This window comes from Marmota marmota, unplaced genomic scaffold, assembly GCF_001458135.2.
Source record: "Marmota marmota marmota unplaced genomic scaffold, marMar, whole genome shotgun sequence".
Lineage (NCBI taxonomy): Eukaryota > Metazoa > Chordata > Mammalia > Rodentia > Sciuridae > Marmota > Marmota marmota.
This window is the reverse complement of record NW_026000136.1, coordinates 4,270,192-4,288,826: the sequence shown is the minus strand read 5'-3', so window position 1 is coordinate 4,288,826 and position 18,635 is coordinate 4,270,192. Positions and strand designations below refer to the sequence as shown.

Genomic DNA, 18,635 nt, shown 5'->3' with positions numbered 1-18,635 from the left:
GGCGCCTGCGCTGTGGGTCCTGGTCGGCTTCGGGTTCGGTGGACGCTGTGCCCCCGGATCTCTCGTTGACCCCGGAACTGCTCGCTCTGGCACCTGGTCGCCCGGCCTCGGGTGGCGCCATGTCCTAGTGCCCCCTTCCACTTTCTGTTTTTTGAACGGCTGGGTGGCGTGCAGGCCTTATGGTGGCGCGGCCCGGAAGTGGCCCATCAACTGCGACTTGTTGCGGCTCTTTTTTGTTTTAAAGCTCTAGTTTATTTAGCACCGATCTCGGGCTTTAGGTACAGCTTTAAAAATGTCATTCAGTTCCCACCTAGGATGTCGCTATCTTTTGCAGACGAAGCCACAGGCTGCGAGGGGACGTGGGTGCCTATTAGCTAAAAAAACGAGTGAGGTGCCGAGGTTATGCTGGGCCCCGCGGCAGCATTCCCACCTGTAAGCTGCTTGGGGGCGCTGGAGACACCCCGCAGCTGCTGTCCAGCGTGATAAGCACCTGGCCGCCTGAACTGAGCCGGGATCCCACCGGAAAGGCCTGCATGCGGTGGGCTCTAAGGGTGTGGCAAGGGGCAGCCTAGGCAGCATGCTGCCTTCTGTAGTCACAGCGTGGTGACTGCATGGGGTAGGGAGCTAGAGAACTCCTAACTAGTAGGCAGACTCGGTAACCATTCCGGGGTGGGATTTGCAGGCCCTGGTGATTGAAAGATTAGAGAGCAGGAAGAGGAAGGGAAAAGCCAAAGGCAAAGGGCAGGTGTCTCGCTTGGGCACTGGGTGGTGCCATTCATTTGGTATTGAAACAGAAAGGGAAGTTTGTGGAAAGTCATTAGGTGAGCAAACCCTGATTTGAGTCCCTTCCTTTGTCAGGTACTGTTTCAGGCCCTGAAGAGTGGCAGTGGAGATGAATGTTCTCTTGTTTGCATCGGTCAAGGTTAGGCACTGAGAAGACACCTGGATAGTTGAAGGGGCTGGGCAATTACCTATGCGAATTCAAGACACCATTCTTTACCTAGTCCCTGAAGATACTTGAAGGTGGGCTGGTGCTGAGGATGGGGAGATGGGAACCAGCTGATGGGGTACATGGCTGGAGTGGGGAACTGGTGAGGACTAAATAGGCAGTCCATGGGATGCCTGCTGCACGCTCAGTTTTCATGTTTAAGGTGAACCATACACAGTGAAGTTTCCAAATCTTATTTATTTGCATCTTTATAAATCAGAAAACTGGTGTTTAACTGGCTACATTGGTGGGAGACTGATTCGTGTTTGATTGATTCCTGCCATGGCCATTTCATGTAGATCATTTCCAACTCCCTGGAGGCTCCCTGTGCCCCTCTGTCAACTCTACCCTTCCCCTGCCCCAGAAATAATGCATACCAGATACCTCACTTTTACTGCCAGGGATGAATTTGCCTCTTCCTACACCTCAGATAAATGGAATCGGGAACTATTTAGCCTGTCTTGTTCATTCATGGATATTTGGTTTGTTTCCAGATGTTGGCAACAATGAATCACACTGCAGTCATGATCTTTTACTGGGGGTGTGTACTTGCTTCTCTGGTAAATACCAGGTTCCCAGGGTAGCTCACTGTTATGTGCCAGTGATCCACATCTACCCATGCCTTCTCTCCACACGCACATAACCAAGCTTTATTAGGGATTAATATTTGAACTGTTTTTTTTTTTAAAAAACTTATGTTTGCACAAAATGTTATTTTAAGGTCTTGGGAGTGAGCCATAGTCCTAAAAACAATTTAAAAACCCAAGACTAAAAACAGATGTTAATTAGCCAGTGCAGCTCCCTAGAGGAAACTCATTCTCAAGCTTGCTGTTTGGCTAAAATCTTGTCATGAATCTGTTAAAGTCATGGTATGCTAATGGCTGGAACTGTGTATCAGAAAAAGAGTGACCGGAAGGGAGGCCAAGAAGCAAACAAACTTGAGCTGTAACTAGGGGCAGCTGTGAAGTCTGAAAGATTCCAGCGATCTCTTCAGCCCAGCAAGACAGTCACGTGCACAAACACCGCAGGGCCTTGACGGGATGTATTTGTGGCAAACACACATTTTCACAAACTTTCCACTCGAGGGACTCTGCATTAATCTTGTCAATTTGGGGGCCTTTAGAAGAGGACCAGCCTTGCTGCAGGTGACCAAGAGCACTTTGACATCCTCAACACTCTGACACCCCTCAACTTACCCATGCCTGTGAGGTCAGTGTCCATTTTGCATGGAAGGAACCAGCTTATCCCAGGTTGAGGTGCCACAGCAGGAGAAAGTGTGGCAGGGCAGGAGCCTGACCCCAGGTTGACATCAGAGCCACTGCCTGGACATATTTGCTCTGTAGCCCTTCATGCTCACACGATAACCTGGAATAGGTGGGGGCTCAGCACACACAGATGTGCAGAGAATCTCACCTGGGTGAGGGCCCCTGAGGCAACTTCAGGTGCCTGTGGGTAGCCCTGATCCAGCTGTGGGTGTGGGCCCAGGAGTAGGGGGATGGCTCAGCTGGCTGTCCCTCATCATGTCTTGAGAAATGGCCTCAAGCTGTCCTCACATTCCTGGAACTGCAGATACTCTGGCTTTGGAGCTTGGGAGTCCCAGTGCAGCAATCAAGGCACCTGTGGAAACCATCTTTGTCCATTGGCTTCTCTGGGGCAACAGACCACCAAGAACAAGTAAGAGGAAACACAGCCCCCTAGGAGCTGCCCTTCAGCCTCCAGAGCACATTGGGGGTGCTTTCCAGGGAGCAGGAAGGCCATCTGTCAGTCCAAGTGTCTGTTCAGCCCAGTGAGACAGTCACGTGCACAAACACCGCAGGGCCTTGACAGGATATATTTGTAGCAAACACACATTTTCACAAATCAATCAATCAACCACAAGGACCAATCAATCACAATCGATCACAAGGACCACCCGGAATCTTGCTATCATTTCTTTAATATATAATTTTATTTCTGGTTATAGAAACAAATGCTAAGAGGAGAAACAAAACTTCCCCATCCACATATAACAATTTAATAGATAAAAGAACAGTTAAATGAAAAACAAAAAGTAGAAATTTTAAACTTTGTTATAGCTTTAAAACATTTAACGTCTGATACAATTAGAAATCACATTCAGATCTCAACTTAAAAAAAAAGTATGGCTCTGTAATAAAAAAATACTGTATCCCATATGAAATGAAAACCCATGCTGGGCTGCTTTTGACGTGGGTCTGTTGGTTTTTCTGATTCCAGCGCCTGCTCCTGCCCATGGAGCTGGTGTGTGGATGCCATCCTGGGTGGGACCTTCACCCACTGGCATGGGACACAGCCCAAGCTCAAGAACCAGAATCCCCACTTGACAGGATACCACTGCTTTTTAAAGCACTGATTATTAAACATACTGTGAAAATACTTCAGACAGCCACTGTAAAAAAAAAAAACACACACATACACACATACACACGCACACACACACACACACACACACTCCCCGAACAACACCCACCCCCCAAATTATTTTTACAGGAGAATTATCGTTCAGGTAAGAAAAATCAATTTCAGTATTGGCTTTAACCCATCCTAGCACACGCCGAGCAGCCAGCCTTCAGGGACGCAGCAAAGCCTAAGGAAAGACCTGGAACAGCTCCTGCCTCTTCTTTCCTCTCTGCCACCTTTTCCTGAAGCAGGAATCAAGCTATGTTAAGTTAAGGTATAACGAGGAATCCAAAATGCCTCCCTCCAAGGGAAGTCAGGGCAAACAAAATATTTGATTTTAAATCCCTATTTTTATTAATTAAAAAAAAAAAAAAGGTCTGGCCCAGCTAAGCTAGAAATTCAGAGGCCACAGACACAGTTTGAATCCATACAGGCCAGAGTGGTTCACACAGGGGGAAAAACCTACTTCAGAGTCACAGGGCTCATCTGGGCTCAGCCAACATATCTGGGAGTTTGGGGACAGTGCTAGATGCTGAAGCCCACAAGTGCTTTTACTGCAGGGAGAGAAGCCCTGGGGGACTGCGCATGATGCCGGGACCTGTCCTCATTCAGGCAGCCACACGTCCTCTGGGCCAGCCTCCTGCACGCTGCTCACTGTGTCTTGCGGATCTGATGAATCAAACGGGCAAACCATTCCAGAAACAAGATCCCAGATACAGAATCTAATCCAGGACTCTTCTAATTCTCTGCTGACTCTCTCATGGGAAGTGGGCAAGAAGAGAAGGAGCCCTCTCCAGTGTCCTCAGCAGCCTACAGGTGACTGAAACCAGGAAGCAGCTTAAAGATGCTGCTGGCTTGTGGGGCCTGCGACCCCAGGGGTCCTCTATGGCCAGTGACTGGCTGCTTAACCCCAGTACCTAAGAGGATCTGCTGCTGCTCACGGGCCCCAGGGGCTTTCTTTCCACCTGTGTCTAGAAGGAGGAGCAGATGCTGAGAATGAATAAAATCCTGTGCCTGGGTCTTTGCCCAGAAAGAATGGAGGATGCCTAAAATAAAAAGTAACTGCTCTCTTAACTGTTTTCTAGAACACTCTGCAGCCCCAACCAGCCATTAGGGAGAGTAAAAGAAGCTAAAAATTCCCCGTGGCTCACTAATTGAGAGAAGGATCTTCATTTCAGCCCTGCCCAAAAATGCAACAGAAGCACCCAGCTGGGTGACAGGTGGGGGCTCCTGAGGAAAGTTCAGTCCTCGTCCTGAGAACCTCTGCCTGGGCCCGAGGGCATACCGTTTCAAGGAAGGACACTTCTCAGGGCAGGTCTAACCATGGGCAGAGGTGGCCACAGGCACAGGGAGGCTCACCAGTAGATGCTGCTGACTGCTCCCTCCGGCTCACACTTCTCTCTTGTGCCCTCAGCCTTGCCCCCTAGAACCTCCGCGCACCACCTACAGGGGAACAGCACTGGCTCTCCTGCCCACGGGGGACCTCTGGTGATGGGCATCTGGTTGGCCTCACCTCTGGGGCAGCACTGCCCTGGCTACTGCACCAGACCACCTACGTGTGGTTCTGGAATGCTCCTTCCAACAGCTGAGCTGAGACCTGGAAAGGGGAGCATGGATTTTTTTTTTTTTTTTAACATAAGTATAAAATTATATTCCCTAAACAAAGTCATTGAAATGGGCCTGTTTTCTGTTTCAGGTTAGAGGAAATGCCCATGGGAATATCACAAAATCCCATGCTGCAAAGCTGCTGCCACTTCATGGGGTGAGGGCAGGTAAGCAGAGCTGCTCCAAACGGGACCGTCCCTTCTACAACTGTAACATCTGAAATTCAAACACAGACCATGGGAAAGGGTCTCCTATTGAGGAACGTGGGCCAGCTCACTAGCCTGCAGGGCTGCAGTACTGCAGGGACACCCTGCCGGCTCTGATGCTTGCACAGCAGCTTTGGGTACTGAGAGAAAACGTGGGGAGCAGATTTCTTGCACCAGACCTGAGCAAGGGCAGTGAGCGTGTATGCATGACCAGGACCAGGTCTTGAGCCTTCCAAAAACCCTAGCGCGACAACAAGGCATGCAGAAAGCAACTTGTATGACAAAAGGGAGTCGCAAAGGACAGGAGCACAACGGGAAGTGGGCAGGCGGAGATGGGCACGAGACCTCTGCTCCAGTCTGTAATCTGCCCTCACCTCAAAGAGCCCACGTACACACTGGGGAGCCTCCAAAGCCAAGTCCCAGCTGAAGACCAGTCCTGTCTTCATAGCAGCAATTGGAACAATTTAAATTGTTCTTATTAAATAATATTGCTTCTAGGCAGAGGTATCTGAAGGAGCCCTGAGACGAGGCCGTGGGCAAACACATTTCCATCCTAAGCCAAGACCAGGAAGGTCGGCCGGGCTCTGCTCTCTGTGCTCAGCGGAGTGGCCCACGACAGCAAAGGCTCCTGTTCGGCACATGGGGACTTTTCTTTTTTTTAATAGTACAGTCTTACAAATGCTTTTCATATTTATCTGTATTTACCACGGAGCAAGCTACTGGGCACTGAGGCGCACTCTCAGAGGGTGAGGGAGCGCCCAGGACAGGTGGGGAATGTCCCTAGAGAGGGTCCCGTCCCTTGGACCAGATGAAGTCACTTAGGTGCAAAGGGGAATTTGAGGCTTTTGAAGAAGAGCAGAGAGCTCCCTCCCACCAGCTGCATTTGTTTCTTTGCTGTAAGAGCTTGGGGAATCCTTTCTTCCTGTCCTCCTCCTGCATTCAACTAAGCTCTTGTCTCTTCAAGTGAGGTCTGTTCTCCATGAAGGACTCTGACTCCGAAGTCAGAGAGTGGCACATGCAGAGCTCTGGCTGAGATGTGCAGCTCTGGGCACCAGCCACACCTGGGTCTCTGGTTACTGGCTTCAGGACAAGTTCTGGTAGGAACCAGGTATGCCACCAGTGTAGAGATTTCTGTCTACAGAGAGGAACCCTGGTATTGGAAACTCCCAGCCCACCTGGAATGTCCCAGGGAGGCTCTTCATTTCAGAGGAAATAATGAGCATTAGCTAAAATGATCCCAGGACCTCAAGCCACCCTTTCTCCAGGCCTGGGGAGGAGAGCAAAGAGCCTCAGGAGTGGATCCCGAGATTGGTTACCCACCTGGAGACGGAGGTGGCCTAGAGGAGTGGGAGAGTCTCTGTCCCTGCCATGATGAAGCTCTACCTGATCTTTACCTCCCAACTTGGAAAACACTCAAGCATGAGACCTAGGTCCATGACACATCCATCCAGCAACGCCCACATCTACTCCCATCCTTTCCATTTGACTTGGGTCTAAATAACAAAAATAGAAAATAGAAACCCAGAAACCCCACATAGAACAAACTAGGCCTTGGGTGGGAAACCACGGGTCCTCCACCTGCCTGGGCCTACTCCCCACCCCTTGTCTTCCCGGCCTGGTCTCAAGGATGATGAGTCTCCTTCTTGAGTTTCTCAGAGACGGTGGGTTAGTCCCCTTTTAGACACAAGGGACAGCCAACACCCGAAGTGCATGGAAGGAAAGTGCCACCAATTGCCGCTTGACACATGAGAGACGGACAGAGGGATGCAAACTGAGGTCCCAACAGCCAGGCGAGCTCTTAGGGTAGCTTCTGACTCCCAGCACCACGCCAGCTTGCTTGGGAGGGCTGGCCGTCTTCACACACTCTTGCATCTGAGTCTGGTGATGTACTGAGTAGGGAGAGGCTGGCCAGGCACCCGGGTCTTTGGAAGCTCCAGTCAGAGCAGGGCAAGGCGGGAGGGAGCCTCCCCAGGCCATCGCCTGGACCTTGGACCTCGGGCCTCCACCTTGGGTCATGCCAGAGCCTAGAGCCTGGCATGACCCAGAGCAGGTCCTCTTGCTCCACATCTACAGTGACACCTAAAAGGCCCGAGCCCGATGGTAGAGGTTCTCCTGGCCCCTGGGTGAACTCTGGCTTCCGGGACAGGCCCAGCTGCGAGGCCTGCTTGGTGGCTCTGGAGCATATGCAGAACTCTGGCTGGGATGTGCAGCTCTGGTCACCAGCTACCCCTGGGTCTCTGGTTACTGGCTCCAGGACAAGTTCTGGCAGGAGCCAGGTATGCCACCTGGTGGATGACCAAAACCCTTCCAACACCGTTTATCAACCCAGCGTGACATTCCAGCCTCCCCACCCTCTCCCTGCGCAGAGTCTGCACTGATCCCAAGGGCACTTCTCTGTCCCTTTAATAGAGAGACCCTCCACGAGCAGGACTCTGAGAATGGGTCCCTGCCCTCCCTGCCCCCTCTGCCCCTCACCTGGGCAGTGTTCACAGTGACACATTCACAGTGACACAGTATAGAAGACAGGGACCAGAATGTCTCAGAAACTAGAAGAGCAAACAAGTTGGAGCCAGAGTCAGGAGACCTGAAACGCAGGGACCTACAGTTCTGAAGCCACCACCCAAGCACCTCCTGTGGCTGTCACTACTGTCCAGAATCAAACAGAATCCCCCACAGAGGTGACCATGTGCAGCCAGGGAAGGGAAAGAAGGATCTGATGACCTTAACATCCCTTGTCACAGGTCCTCACCTAGGACTCTCCCTGTTCCTGCTTCCCGACCCACGCACACACCAGGCGCGCGGAAAGGCCCAGGAAGGGGAAGGAGGAGCCGCTGCGCGCGGAGGGTGCTATGGCAGAAGGGATCGCCCTCACCCTGCCCGTCTCCCGGAACTTCACCAAGGCCAAGGTACAGACTTCAAAGAGCTTATTTCCCAGTTAAGGTTTAGTGCCATAGAAACCCCTGGTCTGAGGGGCTAAAATAATGACAGCGACGGGTTTTCCCTGCAAGCAGAAGGAAGAGGGCAGGGCCAGGGCTTACCCCTTAACTCCTAGTGACGCACATGAATGTTCTCCTGGCCAAGCAGACACCCGACTAGTGGGTGAGGGGACATGCAGCAGCAGCAGGAGAGAGCATCCCTCCTGCCCACCAGCTCTGGCCGTGGTCAGTCTCCCTGCCCTACCTCCAAATCACCTGGGAAACTGTCCCCTCCATTTAGAGGTGGCATGTGCCCTGCCACTCTCTGCTGTCCAGGGACTGGATGTCCCTGGGTCTTTTCCTCAAGGGCATGGCAGAGGAAGCTGCTCCGCTGGCGAGAGGCTGTGAGGCCAAGGGCAGGTGCTGCCCTGGAGCGCTGCTGTTTCCAGCTGTGGCCACTCAGAGGACCAGCGAGAGTGCCTGGCCACTGCAAGGATGCGCGAATGCTTCCTCCGAGGGTCCCCCGGGGTGGCTGAAGGGCTCCAATCTCATCCCCTCACTGGGCCAAATGGTCCACGGCTCCTCAGCTCCGGCTTAGCTCCTGCTTCTGTGACGTGGCTCAAAGCGCTGCTGGTCGTATGGACATGCAGAGGGACATCCCTAGGTGCCCTGGAGCCCCTTGACCAACTAACTGCAGGGAGCATTCTGTCCTTTGGCTCTCACCTCGTTGAAGTCAAAACCAGCAGAGCTGGCGTGGGCCTGCCTGCCAACTGCTGCATGGGGGGAGTTTCCTTTCTGCTAAGTGACCAGAGCCCCCGAGCTTCTGACAGAACCGGTTCCAATTTCAAACAGTGGATGGATTTGGGGGAGGTCAGGAAACTGGAATGTGGTGGGAAAGGCAGTGTGAGCAGATGTGTCCCAGTGGATCCCCAGTCCGGGGACAGAGCTGTGGGGACCCTGGGGTTTACCCTGGTCTTCTGGTGACACACATGAACGTCTTCCTCGCCAAGCAGGCAACTGACTTCTGCCTGGAGCCCCGTTTCCTGGGCGTGCGGCTCAACATGTGTCCAGGGCTGGCTGGAGACTGCAGCTGCTGACTTCAGACTGACCTTTCACCCAAAGCATCTTGACACCAGGCGGCAGCCGCGGATCCTTCTTGAAGTTATCAGACAGGGCTGAAGCCAGGAGAGCACCGGCCCAGTGCTGCTAAACTGTCTCAGGCAGAAACCCAAGGGACACAAGCCCTCTCATGTGTGCCTGAATTGGTGATAAGCCTGAATTCCGTGTTTAAACATCAAGAAATACTTGGGGTCCAAAGTCAAACCAGACCCACCCCCCCATCTAATTAATGCCAATATTTTCTATGTCATTTTGGAAAAGACACCATAAAACAGTACATGAGTGGCAGTTCCTGCCTTTCTCTTGCCTATTCCCCAACTATGACAAACAGGAATCGGTCCCATTCCCGTCCCCCCAGAAGGCCTTGGCTGGAACCTTGCTGAGTTCCTATCGGGTCTTCCAGGCAAAGGCTGCTGCCCCAGCAAAGGCCCCGAGGCCGGCGTCCTCTTCCTGGTGGATGGGCGGACTTGACAGGTTCCTGAGGTGCTGGGCCAGACCTTCTCCCCATGCCTTGACCAAAAGGCCTGGAGAGGCAGCGGTGCAGGGAGCGGGAAATAAACACACGAGATCCCCAGGACCATGCGATCAGTTGTCGGAACTGGTTTATGTGTTTTTGTTTCACACCGTGGGAGGGCAGAAGGCAAAGTGGGAAGGATGGGTGTTCCAGGCGTGGTGGCCACCGCTCAGGTGGCAGTGCTGCAGGCAGCCCTGGGGCCCCTCTCCTGGGTCCTCAAGTGCAGCCGTCGGCACTGTGGGGCCTGCTCAGGTTCCTGTGGCATGTCCTGCTCCACCTTGTACATGTGACTTCACTCTCCGGTGCCTGGGCCCTGGGGGCCGGTGGCTGCCATCACCCCAGCCTGTGTGGTCGCTGTCCCACTGGGTTCCTCCACCCGGGACCTTTTGACCTCAGGTTCCCCACTGGAGGAGGCTGAGGTGGTGTTGGAGGTTGCTGGGGTCGGGGTGGCACTGGCCGCCATGACTGCTGCTGCTGGCTCCTCGGGGCCCACCTCACACACCCGGGTGACCACCACTGGCGTGGACGAACTTGCTTGGGCTGCAAGGAGCTGCAGGGGGCTGGTGAGGGCTGGGGTGGAGGAAGGAGAGGTTACCTGGGAGTCTATGGAGGACCAACACCCATTCTCCTTGGTCACCTAGACAGGGCTTGGTCACCTAGACAGGGACCTGGCTCCCAGCTCTGGCTTCTCCCAGGGCAGTGCCCAGCCTTCCCCTTTTTCTCTACCTGCTCGAGGCACACTTCCTTCTGACTCCCTCCAGCCTGCCAGGAGCCCACCTCAGGCTCTCCTGCTGCTGCATCTGTCTGATCCCTAGAACCGTGCCCAGGGTTCCTCCCCCACCTCCGTCACACAACACCACTTGCCTGGGACCACCCACTTAGACCTGAGCCCACTCCAACCAGGGCCCCACCCCATGTTCCTCCTCTGACCTCCTGTCTCTCCACAGTTCAGTGTGGCCTGCACGGCACGGGGACATCTGGTTTCCCCTACTGAGCTGCACCGTCACAGTGATGGGACTGGAAAAGCTCTGGTGTGCTCACTGACTGTGGGCAGGACCCCGCTGCTCAGGACTCGGGCTTAGAGAAGGGGCCGGGCCTCACCGTAAGCGCTGCCAGCCAGACTGTTTGTGGGGACAGCATGCTTTCCATTCTGAGTGACGGCCCGAACTGGGAGATGGTGCTGCCCGATGGTCACTGGTGTGGCTGGCTGCAGGATGGTGACTGTGTGTCCAGGAACCCCAGGGGCCATCTGACTGGCCACTGTCTGGATGACGCGGCTGGCTGCAGGGATTGTGGCAAATGCAATGGTGGGTTTCTCCTCCAAGCCTGTGGGGCACGAAGCGAATCAGAACCACCCTCGGCAGGGGCCTGGGATGCAGCTCAGCGGTCGGACACTTGCCTAGCATGTGTGGACTGTGAGTTCAATCCCCGGCACCACACGAAACACAACAGAAATAACTGCATTTGGCCAATGAGGCCATCAAAGGCCACAAATGCCTCAGCAATGGACCTGCAAATGGAGGTGGGAGGAGGGAGCGGCCCTGGGAGAAACTGCTTCTCAAATGAAAATCCCACAGAAGAAACGTGTTTCCAAAAACAACAACAACAACAACAAAAGACAATTAATAGGATTTTGAAAAAGTGTACCTTAAACTTGAGCCAACCCAAATCCCAAATTTAATCCGCAAAACAGAAAGTATTATTTGGAACAAAATGGTCTTGTTTTAGCGCCATGGCTTAGTCTTTACCAAGAGACAGTTTGTATGATGATGTATTAAAATAAAAAATGGCCACCAAGACTGAGTGGGCCGTGATCACACAACACCACCTGCTTAACTGGGAGGTGCCCCTGAGAGGTGCTCTTCAGCACAGAGGCACTGGCTGGCCCACCCTGGGATCTGGACTTCTTTTAGGAACTTACAGCATGACTTGTCCCTCCCAATAACTTCTAAAGACTCCTCACCAGCGTGCTAGAGGTCACCTCCCCAGGCTTATTCTTATTCCTTCTCCTTGAGAAAATGTTAAATTAGTTCCAACTAAACTCAGTGTCACTTTGAGGAGAATCAAAATTCAAGGCCACAGCCACGTGCCACAGGCTGCACCCTCAGCCAGGCGAGGGGGCACTTGGGGATAGTCAGCGATGCCTTAGGGGACGCAGTAGCAGGAGCCGCCCTCCCTGAGCCTCCGCCTGACAGGCCAGCTCTGAGGCCCGTGGCCCAGGCCCGGGCAGCGGCGTCTGCAGCCAGCACAGCTGAGACGAAGCAGCGGCTCCCATTACCTCTGGCTTCGCCGCCCAGGTCCAGCACGGCTGCACCCGTCGTGTCATGGGAGCCCCCTGCTGAGCCCTGGCTGGCGAGGATGTAGCCATTGGCTGAGCTGGCGGAGGTGGTGACCACCCTGACCATGGTGACGGTGGGGGCTTGCTGCACGACGTGGATCGCGTGGCCCGAGGGCTGCTGTGAGGTCACTATAGAAGCTGGCATGTAGGCAACGGGCTTGGCCACTAAGTTGGACGGTCGGGGAGGCACAGCCATGATCACTGGCTGCGCGCTGACAGGGGAGCCTGCAGGGAGCAGAGGGAGAGAGGACGTGACCCTGCTGGCCCTGTTCAGGGCTGTCGTGCCAGGAAAGGACAAGACCGGGCCTCACCGGGTGCACTTTGGGAACACCGATATTCAGGAACAGAGGCCGACTTGGACCCCAGGTCAGGGTCATGTGGAATGGGGGAGCCCTCCCGAGATAGGCACTCTGGAGTCTGCAGGCCACTGGAACGAGGGGACATCAGCCCAGGGTGAGTGGGTGAAGCCGGAGCACTCCTGAAAAAGGAAAAAGAGAAAGGACCAGGGTGGTAAGTGACATGTCACAGAACCACTAGGACCTGGAAGGTGCCACACACCACAGCGTCCCTCCACCCCCGACTTCAGGCTTCCGAGGCACCTCTCTGTCCCTGAGGCATGTCCAACTCTGTCACCTGGTGATATAGCCCTAGCTCCACTCAGTGGGGGTTGAGTGTCGGGTGCTCCCTTAACCAGGGGCAAGGCGTTACCTATGGCTCCCAGCAGTGCCACAGTCAACAGCATTTGTCTCCTGAAAGGTACCAGAATCCTTAAGAGTGGCTCGGCTTCGGTGTCAAAAGACATAGCTCCCGTTGGACGGCTGGCACAACAATTTGCCTGAGAACCACATCTGTAGGCCCCAGACCAGAAATGGGAGCTGGGGCCCGGGGCGGCCTGTCACAGAATCGAGTCTGAAACAGAAGCCTGCGTGGAGCGCCTGAGGCTGATGCTCATCTTGGAAGCCCTCCATCCCCTGCCCAGCCCGGAGCCACTCATCCGACAGGTAAGCGTGGGAACAGCTGCCAGCCCATCAAGGGGCAGTCTGCTTCTCCAGACTGAGCATGGCCAGGAACGAGTTGGGCAGGAAAGGCCTTCACCTTCCAGGCAGGTGGCCAGGCAGGTGCCAACGACCAGCAAGAAGGTCCACCTGACAGCCTGTCAGTCACAGTACCCACTCGATTAACAGCGGAATTGCTTTTGAGCTCACCAGCCTCATTCTCATCTGCTCCTTCAAAGGTCTGCACCATGGAGAAGGGGAGCAGCTGGCTGTGCTTGGGACCCCTCAATTCCCTGGCAGAAAGCTCGGGTTCACAGGCACTGACAGGTACCTGTCTTCAGTGCATCACACACTTCCGCTTCTAAGAGCTAACACATTCGAGGAGCAGTCAACAATCTACTGATAAATGGAGTGATGAGTCCATCAGTGGTCCTGAGACTGTCTCAAGAAAAGGTGGAGTTTTGTGGTGTCTAGAACAATCTGTGACCCTCTACACCTGGAGAAGTCAGCTTTCCTAAGCGCTCAAGGACAGCAGGGGGCTTACCGTGAGGACAGAGGCCCAAAGGGGGTGCGGAAGCAGGAGACACCCCTCTGTCTCCGTTTTCGGAACGCCTGTTCCACAAGCTTGGCTTCTGAGGCAGGGTCTATTCGCCAGAAGGAGCCCTTCCCAGGTTCCTCCTGGGAGCGCGGGACTTTGATAAAGTAACGGTTCAGAGAGAGGTTGTGCCGGATAGAATTCTGCAGGGAAGCAGGGACAGTCACTGGTCACTAGCATGTCAGAGCACAGATCCCACTGCCCCGAATCTGCATGTAAAAAGCTGCAAGACCAGAGGTGACAGGCATGGATGGCCTGCCCTATGGCTGCCTGGTGACTGTGTCTCATGGGGGACGTCCAAGGGTCCAGGGCAGCTTTTCCTATCCAAATTCCACTCAGGTAAAACCCGTCACTGTTCTTTGCAGGAAAAGCAAAACGGAGAGACAAGCCACATGCAGGAGCATGTCTGCCACCCGGACCTGACTGGGCCTCCGGGGTTCAGAGCTGGTCTTGAGCAGAGCAGCAGATGGGAAATAGCAACCAGGGAAACACAAAGGCAGGACACGGGTCGGTTATGCCTGCTCCAGAGCCCGACCTCCACGAGCAAGACTACAACCAGCACATGACATGATGTGCACAGTGTCCTTCCAAGACGACACAGGACCCCCATGGGGTAAGCATAAGAGCCCAAAGGTGTGGAGAAAGTAACAAGATGCCGGCTGAACCGCGGTGGCGCTGCACAGGGATGTCCCCGAGGCTGCCATGCGGCATCCCGGAGGGCACCTGTGAATGGCCTGCCCAAGGCCACGGGCTGGGTCCTCGGTCCCCTGCCTCACCTGCCAGCCCTTGTCGGCCGTCCTGTAGTAAGGGTAATGCTTGGTGATGTGGGCGTAGATGCCACTTAGTGTCAGCTGCCGGTCCTGGGCGGAGGAGATGGCCTGTACAATGAGCTGAGCGTACGAGTAGGGCGGCTTCGACTCGTCCTGTGAGCAGACCACGGGGGGTTACCTGGAGAAGGGCAGGGTCCACCCGCCGTGTCTCCTGCTCCTCATCAAGCCACCCCAGCCGGCGCTACGCTCAGCCGCTTGTGCCCCATGGGAGGAGAAATTAGGTTTTTATCCTGATTTAAGTTTGAAGTTTCTTACCTGCTCAACATATCAAGTCAGTTATCAGATGGAAAGAACCAAGACACAACATTATAAGAAAAAAAATATGTCATTCTTCTCAATGTCATTGTCAGTCAAACTCTGAAATCATTTTGTCAGTAGGAGACGGGTATAGGGAGGAGCAGGGTGCACGAACCCAAGTTATCACCAGTGGCCAAGTGCATCATGGGGCAGTGCCTCCTGTGCAACCACGTGCTACACCCTGGAGTGCCTGGCTTGTGTCACTCAGGAGCCTCTATCGCCCATTCCCGGTCACTCTGCACATATGAGGCTCAGACCTTGGGGCTGTCCCCGCCAGACGTGTCTGCCTGCTGCTCTGAGGCGGCCTTCGCTGCAAACTCTGCGGCTAGCTGCAAGTCCGAGGTCACATTCTGGACGAACCGGTAGCCAGAGGACCCAGCTCCACGTGGACTGGCTGGGCAGGAGTTGGGGACACTGAAGGGAGGAAAGGACACACTGTGAGTTCACAACCCAGGGAAGGAGGAATCTGGGCAGGACATGGTTTCAGGACCATCCTGGATGGGGTGACAGAACTCACTCTTCTCCTGGAAGTCCCATTATACCACACAATGCTCTCCAAAACAATGAAGCAGAGAGCCACGCAGTGTTGAAGACAGGACCCTGGAGTGGCAATCCTGTCTTACCCCAGCAGAAAGCTCTGCTCCAAGGCCAGGCTACCTCAAGTCCTGAGCCTGCAGACAGGTCCAGCCTTGCCCAGCAGGGCCCAGGGCGCAGCCACAGCCCCAGGCAGGAGGAAGACTGAGCTCATGTCTGTGGGAGCCACGGGCTTGTGCTAAGGTGTCCACAAGATGGCACCCCAAGAAAAGGTTCGGGGTTGAGACTGCCAGCTATACATGCAAATAGGGGGACCAACCTGTGTGGGAGGCGCCAGGGCCTGGGAAGTGGGACAGTCAGACATCACTTTCCTATGCACATAAATGCATCACAGCGAAACTCCACACGACATACAACCACAAGAATGGGGTCCTAATTAGCATAAGTCAGACTCCACGTAAGTATAGCATGTCAAAATACACACTACCGTCACGTGTGCCTAAAGAGAACCAAAAATAAATAGATCAAGCTTGTACACAAACAATAATATGGAATATGTTAACAGGGGGCTATTCATAATAACCAAAAGATGAAAATAACTTAAATGTCCATTAACAGTGAATTGATAATAAAATGTGGTCTGCCCATCGGAAAAAGACCAAAACAGGGAGCACCAAGGGTGGCTGAAGCAGGGCACACCAGGTCTCCCAGGCCAGCCCAGCTCAGCCTGGTCTCCTGCACCCTGCGGCCCCTTCCTCCTGGGTGGGAGCAACAACCCTCAGCTAGACATGACACCACGGGAGTGGGCTGCGCAGGGCCTGAGCAGCCCTGTCCTCCACATGTGTCACGACGACACCAAGGTCTGGCTCCCTGGACCCACAGTGGCCTGCGCTGCTCTCAGTGCTGTGCTGCGGCCGCCTCCCCTGGTTGACTGGGGCAGGCTCTGCCGATCACACCACATCAACATTTGGATTCTGAAAACAATTTCTTTTCCAAACCTTTGAGAGAAAACTAACTGAATATGGCAAGTGGGTGTAGCAGCCCAGATCAGAAGTGTTCCTAGTCCTCGTCCTGCTCACTTGGGGCCCTGCCTTACTGTCCCAGCAACACGGGCAGACCTGTGATGCCACCCCACCCAGGGCCTGTGATGGCAGGAGGCCAGGCCCGGGAGGGGATGCACCTCGAATGCCCTTCAGGCACCCAGAGCCCTCTCCAGGGGACCTGCCCTGTGCTTGGCTCCTTTGTCCTAGAAGCTGCCAGAATGTCCCCTCCCCAGCTATCCAAACAAATGTCACCACTCATTCCAGACATTGTCTCTGGGGGTACCCTCCTGCACACCGGAGCCCCTCAGGCCTCAGGCGGGGTGCCCATGGGTCACCTGTCTTGGCTGGAAGCCACCCCCATATACCAGGGGCTCAAGAAATGCTTGCTGGATGAAGGAAGGACGGACGGGGAAATGCCCGCACTGACTCGGGAGAACTCGATTCTGGTCATCACCTCTGCAGTTATGAGGACTCTAATTGGAGAATTCTTACTCTCTGTCCACCTGTGTCACCAAATTTGATAGAGACAGGCCAACTCTGTGCATGTAGAGACTCTTCTCAGGTGGTGTGTCCCGCCCTCCAGCCCCTGGCAACGAAGTGGCTTAAAGCCTTGGTCACATGGAGATTGACCACCACAAATGAGCTTGTGAGAGGGAGAAACGAAAATAAAGCCTTTCCTGAATTCAACTCTGAACCTGAACTCCTAAACCTAGCACGCAGGTGAGGCAAGGACTTCACCAGAAACGGCGTCCAAGACCAGGATTTCTTCACGATTCCACCAGAGGCAGCACAGGGTGGGCCCAAGGGGACTGTGATGTGGTGGTGCTGGGTGGCTGCTGGGGATTTCCTGGATGCTCCCTGGGACTGGAGCACACGAGACCAAGAGGTGCCACCCAGAAGCACACCTGCTTCAGGAGCCCCCGCCGCGGTTCCAGGGATGTTTCCTGAGCGATGGTGGAAAGTGCACCCCACACCCACAAGGCGAAGCCAGAAGCATCGAGGTTGATGGAGGTGACCCATGGCCTTGGCCAAGTTCGGCTCAAAACGAGGATGGCAAGGGGGTCTCCTGGCTGCTGTGTCTGCTTGGTGCTGCAAGCCCTCCTAAGAGTGGCCGCGTCCAGTTGCCACGACACCCAGCGGTTTCTCCTTAGTGCCTGGTAGGGGACGGGTGAGGTGTCTGTTCAGGCCTTCCTGCCCTCCAAGCAGCTCCTGTCTCAATGCGTCCATTCAGCCGCCCTCTCCAGAGGGTTGTGCCTGGAACCGCCACCCTGACACAAGGGCCACACCCAGGGGGAGGCGAAGAGATGCCACAGGGCCTGGAAAAACCCAGGGCTGGGCAACTCTGGACTTGAGGAGGGGCTGGAACACAAGGCCCCAGCTGAGAGGGCTTTGGAGCTTGGGAACGGGCTGCTGGCCTAGGGGCTACCAGGGAGGATGACCAGGGTGTGCAGGTCTACACCAGGAGTCCCGTCTTGCTCCACCAAAAAACTCAGACAGCAATTGAAGGGAAAAAAATCTGAACAATCTCTTGAGGGGCCGATGGTCTCAGCTCTGCCTGGATGCCAGGCGTCATTCCAGGAAAGACAGACGCACTGTGCCCTGGGGAGGAGTCCAGGGACATGCCCTACCGCCCCCGCTGCCTGGAGGAGGGAGTCTACGTTCTGCATGGGGTGAAGGAGCTGGGCTGAGCAGGACCCAGACCAAACCACTGTGTGGAACAAATGCCCATCGTCCTGGCTTCCGATGCAGCCGGGGCTGGAGGACAGGCTCCGGGCAGCCGCAGCTCACCCTCTTCCCTTTTATGGAAAACAATTCCTAAGTCACATTTCCGCTTCAGGCAGGGAAGATGGGAGGCCCTGAGCGTGCTCCCCAGGGCTGGCCTGGCCTGGCAACAGCCTGTGCTGGCCAGGACACCCCATGCTGGCCCCATGACAGCCAGGGCCACACCCTGGAGCCAGGTCTGGAAGCTGCTCTGGTGGCCGCCCAAGGGACGCCTGGCAACACCACATTTCTGCGTCCAGGGCACTGGACAGGCTATCGGCCGGATGGCCCTCAGTCTCACTGCAGTAAGAATTCAAGTTGAGGAAAAGAAATCTGACAGACAGACGGCCAGACACCCCGGGCAGCCTGCCGAAACCAGGATAGGCCTTCTCCAGGCACAGAGCTGCCGACCTCCAGAAGGCCCCTGACAGCTGGCTCTGCCGGAGAGCGCAAACGGGACCCCGAGAGGGCCAGGGA

At 54.8% G+C, this 18,635-nt stretch overlaps 1 protein-coding gene and 1 long non-coding RNA gene across 2 annotated transcripts in view; one reads left to right on the top strand and one right to left on the bottom strand.

The window, feature by feature from the left end:
* The first annotated feature begins 11 nt into the window (after positions 1 to 11).
* On the top strand, positions 12 to 1,516 carry LOC125611178. Its single transcript, XR_007341311.1, has 2 exons — positions 12 to 278; positions 859 to 1,516. It is a non-coding gene; the product is annotated as an uncharacterized LOC125611178 (long non-coding RNA).
* Positions 1,517 to 2,906: 1,390 nt separating this feature from the next.
* The window catches only part of Foxk1 (forkhead box K1), a 90,866-nt gene continuing 75,137 nt past the window's right edge, over positions 2,907 to 18,635 (bottom strand). Inside the window, exons 4-10 of the mRNA XM_048785179.1 lie at positions 15,078 to 15,234; positions 14,470 to 14,616; positions 13,643 to 13,836; positions 12,415 to 12,581; positions 12,044 to 12,328; positions 10,867 to 11,091; positions 2,907 to 10,335 (exon numbers count right to left, since the gene is read on the bottom strand). Of these exons, the coding sequence (XP_048641136.1) occupies positions 10,058 to 10,335; positions 10,867 to 11,091; positions 12,044 to 12,328; positions 12,415 to 12,581; positions 13,643 to 13,836; positions 14,470 to 14,616; positions 15,078 to 15,234 (1,453 nt within the window). The 3' untranslated portion in view covers positions 2,907 to 10,057. The remainder of the gene's footprint in view (positions 10,336 to 10,866; positions 11,092 to 12,043; positions 12,329 to 12,414; positions 12,582 to 13,642; positions 13,837 to 14,469; positions 14,617 to 15,077; positions 15,235 to 18,635) is intronic.